Raw genomic sequence first — 17,824 nt, 5'->3', positions numbered from 1 at the left:
ACTAATGGAAAATGGCTCTTAAAAGTGATTGCAGCACAGGCTCCTGAGAAAATAGCAAAGGTCTGCAAACACATCCTAGTTTAAAAAAAAGTGAAAATGCAAATGAACGACTGTATATTTACAAAGCACCCACTGAACTGGGATTTATTTTGATCAGATTATTAATGCAACAGAACCACTTTTTTTTTGGAAAAAGTAATTTGATTGATGTGCACAACACATATTAGTCTATACAATTTTCACTTGATGGGATAAATGCAAGCTCTGGTGCTGATGGTGATTCTGTGCTTATGCAGAGTAACAGACAATGCTGGAGCAATTCAGTAGGTCAGGCAGCATCTATAGAGAGGAATTGACATCAATATTTCAGGCTGAGGCCATTCATCAAGTGTGTTTATCTATTTGTCTGCTGGAACTTACTGACTCTTCTGCATCCCACCCAGTTTTGAAAGCAGGTCCATTTCCACAGCTGTTGGGTATTGTAGTAGTGACCATAATTCAGGTTTCCTTTTTATTGAATAGAACATAAATACAGATCCTTCCACCCACATTGCTGTGATGGCCTTGTAACTTACTCCAAGATCAATCTGATTCATCCCTCCATCATAGTCCCATACCTCTTTCATCCATATACCTAACCTACAGTCTCTAATGTATTTGCCTTGATCACAAACCCTGACAGTGCATTCCACACACTTAACACTGTGTAAAAAGAGCTGACAATCCCCCCATATTTTCCACTGATCACCTTAAAAATAATGTCCAAGTATAAGCCAAATAGCAGCAAGTTAATTAACAAAGAGCATTGTAATTGGGATTCATTAGACACCTACTTTCAGGAGTAATTATTTGATTGCAAACATCTAGTTTGTTTTATTTCCCACTCCTTTTCCAAAGGCCACATTAGTCAATTGCACCACTCATGTTAGCAGGATTAGCAGAGCTACAAAGTAATTACAAATTGCAAGCCACTGCCAACAGATCACCAGGGTAAAGCAGATAACAGTCAACCAATAAAAAAAAATTCCAGAAAGCACAAGGGTATAAGTATTAAAACAAAGATCATCAAAAGGAGCAAGTAATAGAAGCAGGGGTGTTGTAGTTATCTATTTTGATTGGGCTAATTGCAGCTTTACATCAACCTTTGACTATTGTAGCATAAGCTGCATCTTAAGAAACGATTCAAGTGAAAGTCAGAAGGGAACTGAAGACGGGAATCCTCTAGAAATATTTTATAGGGGAAGTAATTCACTCCAGCATGGCTGGTTCTATTAATCATACAGTCTTGTCTCCTCTCCATTTCAAGTTTAAAAAAGGCTATAATAGAATTTCCTCACACCATTATTTCTGATAGTGGTTTGCTATGCTTTATCCTAACTATAAAAACACACTTTAACTTTCTCCTTTTATTTTGATAATGTTATTTTTGTCCTGTGGTTAACTCCTTACCAACTATCAAACTGTTCCTTTCTTTCTTTAACTGATTAAACTGGGTGAGTACCATCATTGGATATTTTTCCTCAGCCTTATGTACACTGGTCTTTATTTGTGATTGTAACCTCTCATCCTAACTCCATTAGCAAATCTCTTTTTATTGTCTTTTCCTTAATCCTGACATTTCTTTGAAATTAGCACATCTAAAACCATCAAATTACTACTTTCTGTAAGTTTAGAAACATAGAAAACCTACAGCACAATACAGGCCCTTCGGCCCACAAAGTTGTGCTGAACATGTCCCTACCTTAGAAACTACTAGGGTTACCCATAACCCTCTATTTTTCTAAGCTCCATGTACCTATCCAAAAGTCTCTTAAAAGACCCTATCGTATCTGCCTCCACCACTGTTGCCAGCAGCCTATTCCACGCATTCACCATTCTCTGCAAGAATAACTTACCCTGACATCTCCTCTGTACTTACTCCCAAGCACCTTAAACCTGTGCCCTCTTGTGGCAACCATTTCAGCCCTGGGAAAAAGCCTCTGACTATCCACACAATCAATGCCTCTCATCATCTTATACACCTCTATCAGGTCACCTCTCATCCTCCATCGCTCCAAGGAGAAAAGGCCAAGCTCACTCAACCTATTCTCATAAGGCGTGCTCCCCAATCCAGGCAACATCCTTTATTATCACCTCTGCATCTATTTTTGATACTCAATTACACATTTCTATAAAGTTACCAAAATCTGTAGATCTAACTTCCTAGGTTTCCTTGCTTTATAAAATTTTAAAGTTTGGTGCAAATAGAGGACCTAAGTTTGATCCTCATCCTTAATCAGAGTCCAATCTCAGTGAAAACTGGCAGAAATAGGTCAGTTCTCCTCTCAGGAAGGGCTAAAGGTAATCAGGAGAGGGAAAAAGTTGTTATGAGGGTTAGCACATTCACCTGCATTAAGTTGTTTATATATACATTAACTTGCCAATTGATAATACAATTAAAGTCAGAATGTTTAATGAGATTCTCCTGAAAACTAACATGGCATTCAGTATGCAAATATTCCCGATGCTAGTTCTGACAAATTAATAGTAGGTAAAAATCAACCATCATTTTCTGCACTTAAATCTGGAAATAATGAAAACAAAATCATCTAGATCTCTGAACAGAATCAACTCTGGTCATACTCAGGAAAAGAACATGCTCTGAAATAAAAGAACTCACAATATTACAATGAATTTTATTAAATACAATATTTTATTAAAGTGAACACATTTTATTAAAAATACTGTCTTAGAAATTAAGTCAATGATGTTTATTTTGCTAGAATGGATTCAATTATTTTGATGTTTTTACCCAAGTACTAGTGCAAAATAAAGTGGTATGGCACTGGGAAACAGTCACAGTTAAATTACACTTCCCCTTCTCAGAGCGCAAGAGAAACCAGATGTAGCGAGCAAAGAGAAAATCTTTTAAATGGATGTTCGCTCCAGTGCCCATCCCCCTGCTCCTCCTCGAACTCTGTGCAGCTAATGTAATCCGACCTGGATTCTGTACTCATACATGGAGCAGTCAGGCTCCTGTTCTAATTTACTACCATATGCCCGTCTATTACGGTTATTTAGTGCATGCTGTTCAAGAAGTGGGTAATTGCAAATATCAAAGTTAATTAATTTAGGTAATTAGCATATTGTTACAAGATGCCATCCTCATTAGAACATGGAAATTGTCTTTGGGAATAGGTGATAAACACTGTAGATTTCAGATTAGTGAGCAAGACAAGCCCTGCAACACAAACCCACCTGTGATTATCTAACAAGTATTCATTAAGATTTCTAATTGGATTGTTTGTGTGGTTCAGAATTTATGTTCCTTATTAGTTAGTAAATGTCAAATTGTCAAGAGTTTAATATAAATTTTCTTCTGATTTACAGAAAAAACGAGTGCAAAAAGCTCTCCATATTTGAAAATGGGATTTGCACTAAAGTGCTGGTAAAGTTTTTTTAAAAAAAGGATGATCACATCAGAAAGTCCGAGAGAACTATTAAGATTGAGGTTGATCCAGAGATTTGGAACATCAGCACCGAGACAAATTACACGGTTCTATTGTGACTGCAACACCAACACCACTCCTCCCAGATGTCATCTGTGTCACTTCTGTCCATTGGCCAGTGTCCGGGTCGAAGCACTCCACACTACTGAGGAAATCTTGTCCATCATAGCCACCTATGCAAAAATATTAAGTTAAAACTTAGATTACAGTCACTAAAACTTAACATCCCTGCAACTTATGTCTTTATTCTCAAGTTGGGTCAAGACTTGCAAGTATCTCAATGCCTGCTCCCTCATTGAGTGTGTACACAAAGTAAATCCTGTAAACCTTGCTATAGCTTAGTGCTGGCAAGCTCTTCTCATGAATCCAAATACTAGTCACACTCATTTTGATAGAATGAATTCAGTTATTTATTTTGATCATCTTTGTCCAAATATTGGGAATAAATCAAAGTCCATGGGTCAAGGCCCATTCCTGAGACTTGCAAACATAGACAAGACAGACACATCAGTTCAGTCTGGGAAGGGAGGATTGAAAGTGTAGAAAGAACCTTCTGTTTGTTTAGATGTTAAACTATGACTAGTTACTTGCTCAAGGTGAACATAATAAACCATAAGATATAGTAACAGAATTAGGCCATTTGGCCCATTGAGTTTGCACCGCCACTTCCTGATGGCAGACCCATTTCACTCTCAGCCCCAATCTCCCGCCTTCTCTCCATATCCCTTCATGCCAATACTAATCAAGAATCTATCAACCTCTGCCTTAAACATACCCATTGACTTGGCCTCCAAAGCAGTCTGTGGCAACAAATTCCACAGATTCACTACTCTCTGGCTACAGAAATTCCTCCTCATCTCCATTCTAAACAGATGTCCCTCTATGCTGAAGCTATATCCTCTGGTCTTAGACTCCCTCTCCATGGCAAACATCTTCTCCAAATCTACTCTATCAAAGCCTTTCAACATTCAATAGGTTTCAATGAGATTCCACCCCCCCCCCAACATTCTTCTGAATTTCAGTGAATACAAGCCCAGAGCAACAATCACAAGATGCTGGAGGAACTCAATAGGGCAGGCAGCATCAATGGGGCAAAATGAACAATCAGTATTTCAGGCCAAGACCCTTCATCGGGACTGGAAGAGGTCAGAAGCCAGAATAAAAAAAGTGGGGGGGGGGGTGGAGCACATGATAGGGAAAGTAGGCAGGTGGGGAAGGGGGGGGGAAGAAATGAAAGGGAATGATGTTAAAAGGAAGATTATAGGCGGAAGATTGTTACTCTGGGCTTGGGAAACCAGAGGGAGATGATGGGCTGGTAATGAGGCCAGGGGAAGTGGGTAAGAGAACCATCAGAATGACAGAAAACAAAGGAAGAGAGCAGGAAATGTGGAGAAGTTAGAAAAACCAATGTTCATGCCATTGGGTTGGACACTACTTAGACCAGGGGTTCCCAACTTGGGGCCCCACAGACCCTTGGTTAATAGTAAGGCTCCATGCCATAAAAAAAGGTTTGGAACCCCTGACCTAGGGACAGAATGAGGAGTTAACCCTCCAGTTTGCATGTGGCTTCATTATGGCAGTTGAGAAGGGTGTGGGCAGGTGTGTAGGTGTGGGAAAGGGAAGTGGAACTGAAACATCTATACTCATGCATGTCATTTTAGAGAGGTGCAGTGGAGACCGTCCTAACAAGCTGCATCACTCATGGAACAGAAACTGCACTGTGGCAGACAGGAAGGCTCTACAATGGGTAGTCAAAACTGCCCAATGCATCACCGGCACCAGCCTACCCACCATCAAGAGCATATATAAAGGAAGTGCCAGAAAAGGGCCGGTAACATCATGAAAGATGCTAACCACCCTGCTTATGGACTGTCTGTCCAAAACCTAGCAGAGAGGAGGTAGCATCCAAGCCAGGACCACCAAACCCAAAAACAGTTACTCTCCCCAAACAGCAAGGCTGATCAACAGCTTCACCGGCTAACTCAACCCCAAACACCACTTTAACATTTCCTGTCAGTCACCTCACATACAGACACTCCTGTGCCTAGTGTCACTTTATGGATATAATCAATATATATTTACTGTGTTTTTAAATTGTGTTCTTAATCTTGTGTTTTTTTTTTGTGCCGTATCAGATCTGGAGTAGCAATGACACCCAAATGGGGGCCACCAGGATCCTTTCTCTTACAAAGTTGCTCGACCAAGCTGTCTGCCAATCTGTGTTGGATCTCACCAATGTAGAAGAGACTGCATCAAGAGCAACGGATGCAGAAAGTAACCCTGATAGACTTACAGGTGAAGCAGTGCCTCACCTGGAAGGTATGAGCATCCATATTTATTTATTGGGCACTTAAAATTATTCTACCAATATTGGATCAGAGGAATTTGGTTGTCACAACTACATTTCAGAAAACATAAGCCATGAAAGGCAATCCAGAAGTGCAAGTACATTGCAGATGAATAGAGTTCAATGGACAAAGATATAATAAAAATTCTTTTAACAAAATACAAACTGTTATTTTGAAAATATTAGTGGATATGGAACTGGAGTTGAGGGATGTGGACATGAAAAGAAAGAAGAAGATGGAGAAAAGAAACTTTCTGAATTGGTTGAAGGTTCCTTGTGGTATCCCACAGGGTTCAGATCTGGAAATCACTTCTGCTTACTGTACTTCAAATAGGAAGTGGTGCAAAAGTATTCATTTAATTTAAAAATAGGAAGTTTGTCTAAATTCTTCAATCGAAAGAATCTGTAAAAGGATATTGATAAATATTGGGGAAAGTAAAATTTAAGTGGATGTCAAAAATCTGGTAAACAAGGGAAACATTTTGATGAAGTAAATGGGCTGTAATTAGATGCCAAATAGAACAAGGTTCACTGCTATGGAAAAGCAGAGAGGTTGGTGATATATTTCAGCAGGACATTAAAGGGCAGTACTACATGTTGATCAGGCTGTGAAGGAAAACCTATAAGATTCTGGAAGTTTATAAGAAATGTAAACCAGGTAACGTGCTTCAATAGATCCACAAAAAAGTTAATAATGAGCATTCAAAATAATAATTAAAACCCAATATGAAGTATCAGGGTACTATATGCTAAATATATACAATGGTTTAGAGAGGATTCAACCCAAATTCATAATTAGATTGTTTTTAAAAAATCAGGAAATGAGAATAAAATAAAAGTATTTCAAGCATATGAAAGAACTGAACAATGTAGATAAAAATTTATCTCCCAACAATTGAAGGGGCCAAAATTTCTTAAAACAAATGTAGGATTTTATAGAAAATTAATTATTTAAAAGCACATGCACTCAATCTCAAAGCATGATTCCACTGCAAGTTAAGCCAGGTCTGCCAAAACCAAGCAACAAAGAGGTTTAATATTGAAACTTACCAAGTACATAAATTTTTCCCTGATAGACAGTTACTCCAAGAGCACTGCGTTTGTGTTTCATTGGCACTAAGCATGTCCATTTGTCCAATTCAACATCATATCGCTCCACACTGTTCAGCTGATTTACACCATCATATCCACCGATTGCATAGATTGAATTTTTTAGTGCACAGATACCTACGCAGAAACAGACAAAGTCCTTTATCTTGACCCAGTTCAAATTCTATCCGCTCCCCACTTTTTCCCTTTTGAAGGTATAGGTTTATGCTGATTTCATGTAGTGATGGGGTTATTTTACAAGGAGAAATGAAGCACACTCTATTGTCTAGAGTTCAGAAAAATGCCAAGTGACACTGGTAAAACATTGTACTCTTATGAGGTTTGTTATGTTAGATATAACATATTGCTTCTTCTAGAACCAGGAGGCACAATATCAAAATAAGGTCAGGCATTCAGGACTGAGAAGAGAAGAATGCTTAAATCTTTGGAATTATCTATTCAAGAGGGAGGTGGAGACTCAAGTCACTAGTCAAAACATAAATGGATAGGTTGAGATAAAAGGGAACTAAGCAATCTGGAGTTGTGCACGACAAGGCAAAGATTACTCAAACCCCAAATGGTTTAGTCGTGCTTTTAAGTATTTTTATGCTCTGATGCTGAGCTATGTATGCTTCCATGTACTGTAGATAATCACTCCAACTATACCTTCATATATCAGCCCATACAAGGAGCAGAGAACAGGTTATTCAATTTCTCTGGGAAAGCATTAAAAGAGATCTTGATCTCTGCATATCTTTGCATGTGAGACATTGAAATGAATGCATTTTATTGAACTCATCATATGAATAGTTATTGAGAAGTTCAGATAACTATTGATTTGTCATCTGGTCTTCTTAAAAGTATTTCAGAGGTAAGCATAACTGTAAATCTCCTTCCTCTATCTGACTGTATTCAAGTAATGCAACACAAACTTAGTATAGATCTGATGCAATTTCAGAAAAACAGGAAATATTCAAAGGTCATATATTTTGCATTCTGCGGCAGGTAGTTTGTAACTTTAGTGAGCATCCAGGAGAATTAAGTGACACAATATATTTAAACCCATGCCAGGCTTTGGAGTCTGTGTAACTTGTTAGTGCCTTTCAAATCCAACTGAATCAAGAAGGGAATCCCTAATGACTTACACTTTATCCCAAGCGTGCAGCATGCTAAGAATAGATTGAGTCATGGATGTTCCTAAGCCTCTAGACTGCCTAAACTTCCAAAGTTCCAAGCAAAAACAGTACATCATCTATTCCAATTGGCACATGACTAGTGTGTTTTACCCACATTTGTTCTGCTGTAAATTCAGGGCCACTGAGGAAGGGGGCCGAAAAGTGCACCTATTTGCCTCCAGGAAAAAGATGCTGCAGTTTTAAACCTCCAGATTCAATCTCCCGGTGAACTAGTGATAAACACTTCCGGCACTGTGTCGTACAATTGACTGAAACGGTTGAATGCCAGGGCACATCCAAAATATGCATTGTAAAATGCCTTTCTCAATCCAACTACTCCTGCAGTTGTCTACTGTAGTCAATAGATCATAATGAAATAACTAATTTACTATTTTTAAGTTTGAATGCCAGGGCACATCCAAAATATGCATTGTAAAATGCCTTTCTCAATCCAACTACTCCTGCAGTTGTCTACTGTAGTCAAAAGATCATAATGAAATAACTAATTTACTATTTTTAAACCATAAAGCATAGAAACATGCCCTTTTTGGTCCACACTGACTGTGATGGCCATCACCACTGATTCCATTTGTTCCATTAGACCAGTGTCCCTCTACACCTTTCCTATTTAAAGTACTTGTCCAAATCATATTTAAATACTTTAATTGTATGTACCTCTGCCAGCTCACTCTAGATACTCACCACTGTGTGTGAACTTATCCCTCAGATCTAGAAACCATAGAAATCATAGAAAAACTACAGCACAGAAACAGGCCTTTTGGCCGTTCTTGGCTGTGCCGAACCATTTTCTGCCTAGTCCCACTGACCTGCACACGGACCATATCCCTCCATACACCTCCCATCCATGTATCTGTCCAATTTATTTTTAAATGTTAAAAAAGAACCCGCATTTACCACCTCGTCTGGCAGCTCATTCCATACTCCCACCACTCTCTGTGTGAAGAAGCCCCCACTAATGTTCCCTTTAAACTTTTCCCCCCTCACCCTTAACCCATGTCCTCTGGTTTTTTTCTCCCCTTGCCTCAGTGGAAAAAGCCTGCTTGCATTCACTCTATCTATACCCATCATAATTTTATATACCTCTATCAAATCTCCCCTCATTCTTAAGACCACAAGACATAGGAGCAGAATTAGGCTAATCAGTCCATCAAGTCTGCTCTGCCATTCCATCATGGCTGATCTTGGATCCCATTTCACCCCATGCACCTGTCTTCTCACCATATCCTGTGAGACCACAAGACACGGGAGCAAAATTATGTCATTAAGTATAATGCCTGCTCCTGGGCTAAACACTTACAGTTACTATCTGATCAGGAAACATTGACATCAAACTTCAAAAAAGCATTTTGTAAAATCAAAAAACACTTATTGTTTTATTGTAAACATGCTTATGCCTATTAATATCCACTTATTTTTGTCAATCTTCTACGCTCCAGGGAATAAAGTCCTAACCTATTCAACCTTTCTCTGTAACTGAGTTTCTCAAGTCCCAGCAACATCCTTGTAGACCTTCTCTGCACTCTTTCAACCTTATTTATATCCTTCCTGTAATTTGGTGACCAAAACTGAACACAATACTCCAGATTTGGCCTCACCAATGCCTTATACAACCTCATCATAACATTCCAGCTCTTATACTCAATACTTTGATTAATAAAGGCCAATGTACCAAAAGCTCTCTTTACAACCCTAGCTACCTGTGACGCCACTTTTAGGGAATTTTGTATCTGTATTCCCAGATCCCTCTGTTCTACTGCACTCCTCAGTGCCTTACCATTAACCCTGTATGTTCTACCTTGGTTTGTCCTTCCAACGTGCAATACCTCACACTTGTCTGTATCTCTTTTAAATGTCTCCCCTTTAGTCTTAAACCTGAACCCTCTAGTTTTCAACTCTACTGCCTTGAGAAAAAAATTTTGATCATCTATTCTGTCTGTGCCATTCAATTTTATAAATCTCTTACAGTCTCCTAAGGGTCTCTCAGCCTCCTACATCCCAGTGAGAATAAATTCAAACTCTCCTTATAACCATAACCCTTCATTCCACAGAACATAGCAGTTAACCTCTTCTACCCCAAGTCTGGCAACCAGAGACAGTCCAAGTACAGCCTAACCAATATTTTGATTGCAATATGATGTCCCAACTTCCATACTGAAAGCCTCTGCCTGTGAAGGTAAGTATACCAAATGCCTTCTTCACTACCCTATTCATCGGAGCTGCCAGTTTCAGTCAGCTATGGACATGCATCCCTAGGTCCTTCAGTCCCTGCCAGTGTTGACAAGTTTCCTCCAACTTGCTCACCTGCTCCACTCCTAACAGAGTTCATTGATGCAATGGTGGTCCACCTATTATCTTCAGGATGATAGCATTCTGCCGAACTAAGGCGATTTATTCCATCGAAGCCACCGACAGCGTATAGAAGGCGATTTACAATTGCAACACCGACACCAATTCTACTGGTTGACATTGGAGCCACAAACTCCCACTGGTCTTTTTCTGGATCATACCTGGAAGCACATACACCATTGTTCTAAACACAAGAGTTAATGCATCATTACTAAGTTTAACACCTAACAAGCGCCACTGCAGAATGGCACAATTCAGAAGAGTACTCACATTTAGAATGGTGAATTAGGAAACAAAAACCATGTTGAAGATAGCAAGTTTTTTTTTAAAAAAAGTTGTTTAGCTATATTTAAAGTCAAATACATTACAATTATCAAATTAAGCAATGTATAGGATTAGAAGAACAGAAATAATTCAAGGTGGTCGATGTTTTATTAGAGACACAAGAGAGACTGTAAATCTTGAGCAACACACAAACACAAAAAGTGCTGAGGGAGCTCAGGTCCTGATGAAGAGTCTCAACTCAAAAGAGACTATTTATTTCCCTCCATAGATGCCGCCTGAACTGCTGAGTTCCTGCAGCATTTTGTATGAATCATTTCAACATTTTATGCTATCTATGCTATAATTAAACATTTCATACGTGTTATTTTATGACGCAGAGAAATTATTTCTAATCCACAGTGTAAAATAGTGGGCAGTACTGGATCTTTGTATATTCAGAGGAACTAAAAACAAATCCTGGTCCTCTTATCGCTTGATAGAACTGGCTTTGAAATTGCAACACGCAACGGGTATTTTTAAACAAAGAAAATATAAGAGCCAGTAGAATGGTATCTAAATTAGCACTGACAATTTGTCAACAGAACACATTTGAATATACAAGGTTTCCAGTCTGCATGATAGTGGAGTGCGCAGGAACAGATAATGTATGATATGGTGGTCCACCAGGTCACAACACGATAAGGAGCAAAGACGAGAGACATTACGATAAGATTCAGAATATGCAAATTTTGGAGAAAGTAAAGAAGGGGAGGATGAAAAAAGGGTACTGAAAAGACTATTTAAAATAAATATTGAAACATAGTTCATCAAACCTTTCCACAGAATTGTGATGGATGCAGCCTTCAGATCCACCAACAGCATAGATCATTCCATCAATCACCCCTCCTCCAACTCTGTTCCTGGGAACATTCATTGGTGTGCAGGGAGACCACTGATTGTTCATAGGATTGTAGCAATCCAACGCATCGGAATCAGTGTTACCATCTGGCGAATTGTTTCTTCCACCTACTGCATACAGAAGTCCATGCACAGTACAAGCAGCTAAACCACTTCGAGGCATTGGCATGTCTGTCAATCGGATCCAACAGTTCTCCAGAGGATTATACGCTTCCAGAAAATTCAATGACTGCCGGTAATAGCCTCCTGCTGTGTACATTAATTGAGGAACATTTGGAGACCTGCAGGGACATGCCTTGGTTGGTTTGTGCAATGTCAGCTCCTTAAAGACTTCCACAAGATAATCTTTACACTTGGAATCCATTTGGAGTATTTCACACTTCTGCAGTTGTGTTTTCAGGAAGTTTGGGGTCAAAGAATGGCACCTCACTGCGTTCAGTAGCGCATGAACGTATGGATGCCTGTTCTCTGGATCATATTTCACCCACTCTATGCAAGCATGATAGACTTCAGATTCACTGCGCACGTTCAGCTCATCTCGGCTGATCAGGCTGACCAATTGGCACTGGGTGAGGTTGAAGAACTCCTCTTGTTTTGCTACCTATTAATAATATAGTGGAACGTTACTCTTGCAAAAGAAAAAAATTACTATTTGATTTAATTTGTGTTTCATGCAAAAACTGATCAAATATTTATCTGTAAAAATAAAGACAAATTGAAGTTATGAAACCAAGAAACAAAATCCTAACAACTACAGAAAAAAACTACATTCATTTTTAATGTATATTATTCCCTACAGTAAAACACTTTCAAACTCCAGTCTTAATTTGCACGTGGAAATCTTGAACAAGACAGATTTAAATGATGAGTAGACTTTAACTTGCAGGCACGAGGAAATCCGCAGATGCTGGAAATTCAAGCAACACACACAGAAAATGCTTCCTGCACGCATGCTGAGCTCGCTGACTTCATTAACTTTGCCTCCAACTTTCACCCTACCCTCAAGTTTACCTGGTCCATTTCCGACACCTCTCTCCCCTTTCTAGATCTCTCTGTCTCTATCTCTGGAGACAGCTTATCTACTGATGTTTACTATAAGCCTATGGACTCTCACAGCTACCTGGACTATTCCTCTTCCCACCTTGTCTCTTGCAACCTGCCATCCCCTTCTCGCAATTCCTCCATCTCCACTGCATCTGCTCTCAGGATGAGGCTTTTCATTCCAGGATGAGGGAGATATTTTCCTTTTTTAAAGAAAGGGGCTTCCCTTCCTCCACCATCAACTCTGCTCTCAAACGCATCTCTCCCATTTCATGCACATCTGCTCTCACTCCATCCTCCCGCCACCCCACTAGGAATAGGGTTCCCCTTGTCCTCACCTACCACCCCACCAGCCTCCGGGTCCAACATATAATTCTCCGTAACTTCCGCCACCTCCAACGGGATCCCACCACCAAACACATCTTTCCCTCCCCCCCCCCGCCTTTCTGCTTTCCACAGGGATCGCTCCCTACATGACTCCCTAGTCCATTCGTTCCCCCCCATCCCTTCCCACCAATCTCCCTCCCAGCACTTATCCTTGTAAGCGGAACAAGTGCTACACATGCCCTTACACTTCCTCCCTCACCACCAATTAGGGCCCCAGACAGTCCTTCCAGGTGAGGCGACACCTCACCTGTGAGTTGGCTGGGGTGATATACTGCGTACGGTGCTCCCGATGTGGCCTTCTATGTATTGGCAAGACCTGACGCAGGCTGGGAGACCGTTTCGCTGAACACCTACGCTCTGTCCGCCAGAGAAAGCAGGATCTCCCAGTGGCCACACATTTTAATTCCACATCCCATTCCCATTCTGATATGTCTATCCACAGCCTCCTCCACTGTCAAGATGAAGTCACACTCAGGTTGGAGGAACAACACCTTATATTCCATCTGGGTAGCCTCCAACCTGATGGCATTAATATTGACTTCTCTAACTTCCTTTAATACCTCTCCTCCCCTTCACACCCCATCCCTTATTTATTTAATATATTTTTAAACATTTTTTTCCCTTTTTTCTCCCTCTGTCCCTGTCACTATAACCCCTTGCCTGCTCTCCACCCTCCGGGCTCCCCTCCCTTCTTCTCTTTCTCCCCAGGCTTCCCGTCCCATGATCCTCTTCCTTCTCCAGCTCTTAGATTCATCCCTCCCCCTCCTGTCTTCTCCTATCATTTTGGAACTCCCCGTCCCCCTCCCACTTTCAAATCTCTTACTATCTCTTCTTTCAGTTAGTCCTGACGAAGGGTCCCAGCCCGAAATGTCGACTGTGCCTCTTCCTATAGATGCTGCCTGGCCTGCTGCATTCACCAGCATTTTTTGTGTGTGTTGCTTCTCTTTAACTGCTAAGTTTCAGCAATGGAAAATGGAAGATGACACATCACAATGAAAGATGGCTATCAATGGAGATATTTTGTTCCTCCTCCCCACTCTTTCAAAATCTTTTCACTATTTTTTAAATTGAAGGCTAGACACAAACTGGATACTTCAGTGTCCATGACTGGTTCTAAGCATTAAAAGCATGTCTGTAAATCTTCCTGTCTATTAGAACTATTGAACCTTTGTACAACTGCTCATTTTAGAAAATTCCTCAGCTCCTATAGATTATTTTGTGTGATATTCTTCAAAATCCTGTTTAAACCAAAGAGGCATCACAATAAATTACTTCAATATAGAAGTAATTGGGGAATGGACAAGTTAAAAAAATTCACATGGTCTTGTGGCTTAGAGAAGTAAAGGAAAGGAGTGTGTTCTACTCCAACAAAACTCAGGAGCGTTATGGAGGTCACAACCCACTCTCGTTTAGTTTGTCGTTTTTTAAAAGTACATAATGAAATGAGAATAGGATTGCTCATTTAGAAGTTGAGATACCTGTTACTGTGTTTATGTAGCTTGTTATAAGTTTTCCATTACCCTGAGAACGTTAGACAAAAAAAGTTCTATTAGCAGACAAACTCAACATGCACGACACAAAAAGCATTGGATATTTATCATCAACTTTTAGACACTTATGAAATTGCTCACAACAAATGAGTCTAGACTTGTCCATTGAAACAGACTGCAAAATTCAACATTTTCTTTGGTGCCTTCTTTTCTGTTGCCCCCCCCCCCTTTACTTCTTTATCAGTAACATATGGGCACATTAAATTAAAGGGAAGTCTGGGATTTTTTCAAACACATTGTCAAAAAACAGATGTTCAGAATTTGTGCAAGTCGGGAACTCATTGATAGGTCTGGAATGCAAATTTGTCAGTTTACTTCTCTGCAGGAGCCATCAGTGGCAGAGCTCTGTCTTGCTAACGACCCTCCGCATTAACGTTGCAGAGGAAAATGAAAATCAGCTCTCAAAAGTTGCATCAACTTCATTGGGGATTGCTTTTTTTCCTGATGCCCTACAAAGGGGAAACTCAAATTTCAACTCAACTTCATTTTACTATTTGCTTTAAAAAGTTAGAAATTTACTTCACCTTCAATAGCTTTAACTTTGCCTGCAGCTTCATTCCTGCAGTTAAATTCACTTTGTCCATTTTTGACACCTCTCTCCCCTTTCTCAATCTCTGTTTCCATCTCTGGATATAAACCATCTACCAACAACGTCTTTTATAAACTTACAATTCCCACAGCTATCTTAACTGTACCTCCTCCCATCCTGTCGCCTGTAAAAATGCTGTTCCATATTCTCAGTTCCTTCACCTCTGCCGCATCTGTTCCCAGCATGAGACTTTTCTTGCCAGGACAATAGCAATATCCTCTTTCTTCAAAGGGCAGACCATTGATGCTGCCCTCACCCACATCTCCTCCATTTCCGGAACATCCATGCTCACCCCATCCTCTCACCGCCTTAACAGGAACAGAGTTCGTCTTGTCCTCACCTACCATCTCATGAGCCTCCACATCCAACATATCATTCACTGCAACTTCCACCATCTCCAACAGGACACCACCACCAAACACCTTAACTCCTCTGTCCACTCTCCCACCATGTCTCCCTTGTCCGTTTGTCTCTCCACATTAATCTTGGTCCTGGCACATATCCCTGCAGGTGACAGAAATGCTACACCTGCCCATTCACATCCACCTTTAGCTCCAATCAGGGCCCAAACAGTCCTTTCAGGTGCGGCAACACTTCATCTGCAAATCTGTTGGGGTTGTCTATTGTGTCCAGTGTTCCTTATGTAGCCTCCTCTACAAAGGTGAGACCTGACGTAAATTTGGGACCGCACTGACGAGCACCTCCACTCCATCTGCCAAAAGCAGAGTTTCCCAGTGGCCAAACCATTTTAATTCCCACCCCATTCCCGTTCCAACACGCCAGTCCGTGGCCTCCTCTTCTGCCATGATGAGGACACACTCTGGGTTGAGGAGCAACACCTCATATTCTATATAGGTAGCCTTCAACCTGGAGAAGGGTCTTGGCCCGAAACGTTAATTGTTCTTTCATTTCCATACATGCTGTCTGACCTACTGACTTCCTCCAGCATTGTGTGTGTAGCTTTAAAGTATCCCTGAACAACAGAATCTATGAAAACTATTATTTGACCTCCAGGACCTTCAAAGCTGTCAAAGCTTGAAGCAGAGTTGTTAAAAGCTGAGGCTTCCTCAGTGCACTATTATACAAGAGACTTCAGCTGCTTGTCACATGAGAGACACTCTGCAACAAATTACCTTCCTGGTTCAGTGCCTAAACGCTTCCCCATATCAACACCCACTATCCATACACATCTCCAGATTATAATTTAAATAAAATAATTGCTTTGTACAACTGAATATTTCTTGCTCTAGCACAATGATGTCCCTTTTCTTCTTCCCAAGCTCATGGATGAAATTTTCAAAACACTGCTTCAAGACAGAATGAGTCGTAGCTGGCACAGAGGGAAGACAGCATCTGATACTTCAGAGATGCAAAGGAGGCCATAGGGAGGTAGCGCTGAAGTCATTAAGAATACATGCAAAGATGTGCCAAGAGGTGGCAAGTTTAAAAATCATTAAAATTGAAGGCATGTTGCCAAGTCAAATCTCATTTGATTGTTTCCAAACACAAAAAATATTCAATTATTTCTCATGTTATGTAGGCTTTTACAAAATTGTTTCTTGTCAGTTAGTGAAGAAATAACATTATCAAAGGAATTTGCAGATCACTTTCAAGTAAGTGGTGCTTGATTGATTTGCAACTTATATCTATTCCTTCCTGGGCGCATTTTGGAAAAAAAAAATCTGTATTATTTGTTGTACAAGCCAATCAGGACAAAGCAAAATGATTGTTCTTATCAGAAACATAGTTGATCTGCCATACCAGACATTTGAAAGATGTTAAAACAGAGATATTTTTGTCTTGCCTATGATGTATCGAAATACAAATGTAATAGCACCCTGACTTTAAATCTGATTGCACATGGGCACCTCGGACAGCATCAACAAACTTAATTTGAGAAGATGAAGACATACCATTTCAGAGAAGTACATTACTGTAGGTAGAGCCATGCATAGACCACATAAAATTGTGGACCTCAAATGCCCTTTCCTAAAATACACAAATGCTCCAGCCTAGGCTTTACAATAACCCTGTAGCTTCCAGCTCATCACTACTTCTTAAAAAGTAATTTACAGATGGTTGTTGCTAAGAAAACCAGCATTTATTACTGTAGAGAAATTTAAAGCCAGTTGCTTTTTGGAATGATTACAGACTTTTAATGTTGGGTAGGAAGCTTTAAGATTGTTCAAAGTCAAATGTAAAGGAGAACAAAATAACGGTTACTCTGGATCCAATGCAGCACAAACAATAAAAACAGTAAAAAAAATAATAAATATAAATATAGCTTATATAGATTGATTGTATGTCCATAAAGTGGCACTAGGCACAGGAGTGACTGTACATAAGCTGACTGAAAAGAAATAATATAGTAGTGTGGTTGGGGGCACGGGGGGGGGGTGAGTTAATGGGCGGAGGTGTTGATCAGTCTTATTGCTTAGGGACGGTAAATGTCTTGAGTCTGGTGGTCCAGGTGTAGATGGGAGTCCGGCAATGAGTCCATAAGCAGGGTGGGAGGGATCTTTCGTGGTGTTACCAGCCCTTTTCTGGTATCTTTCCGGCTACATGTCCTTAATGATGGGTAGGCTGGAGGTGCATTAGCCAGTTTTGAC

At 40.2% G+C, this 17,824-nt stretch overlaps 1 protein-coding gene across 1 annotated transcript in view; it reads right to left on the bottom strand.

Moving 5' to 3' along the window:
- Positions 1 to 2,643: 2,643 nt before the first annotated feature.
- The window catches only part of LOC134354744 (kelch-like ECH-associated protein 1), a 39,525-nt gene continuing 24,344 nt past the window's right edge, over positions 2,644 to 17,824 (bottom strand). The window contains exons 3-6 of the mRNA XM_063063944.1: positions 11,564 to 12,249; positions 10,422 to 10,627; positions 6,886 to 7,062; positions 2,644 to 3,661 (exon numbers count right to left, since the gene is read on the bottom strand). Of these exons, the coding sequence (XP_062920014.1) occupies positions 3,513 to 3,661; positions 6,886 to 7,062; positions 10,422 to 10,627; positions 11,564 to 12,249 (1,218 nt within the window). The 3' untranslated portion in view covers positions 2,644 to 3,512. The remainder of the gene's footprint in view (positions 3,662 to 6,885; positions 7,063 to 10,421; positions 10,628 to 11,563; positions 12,250 to 17,824) is intronic.

This window comes from Mobula hypostoma, chromosome 12, assembly GCF_963921235.1.
Source record: "Mobula hypostoma chromosome 12, sMobHyp1.1, whole genome shotgun sequence".
NCBI classification, from domain to species: Eukaryota; Metazoa; Chordata; class Chondrichthyes; order Myliobatiformes; family Myliobatidae; genus Mobula; species Mobula hypostoma.
The sequence above is the reverse complement of the archived record's forward strand: the minus strand, read 5'-3'. Positions and strand labels throughout refer to the sequence as shown.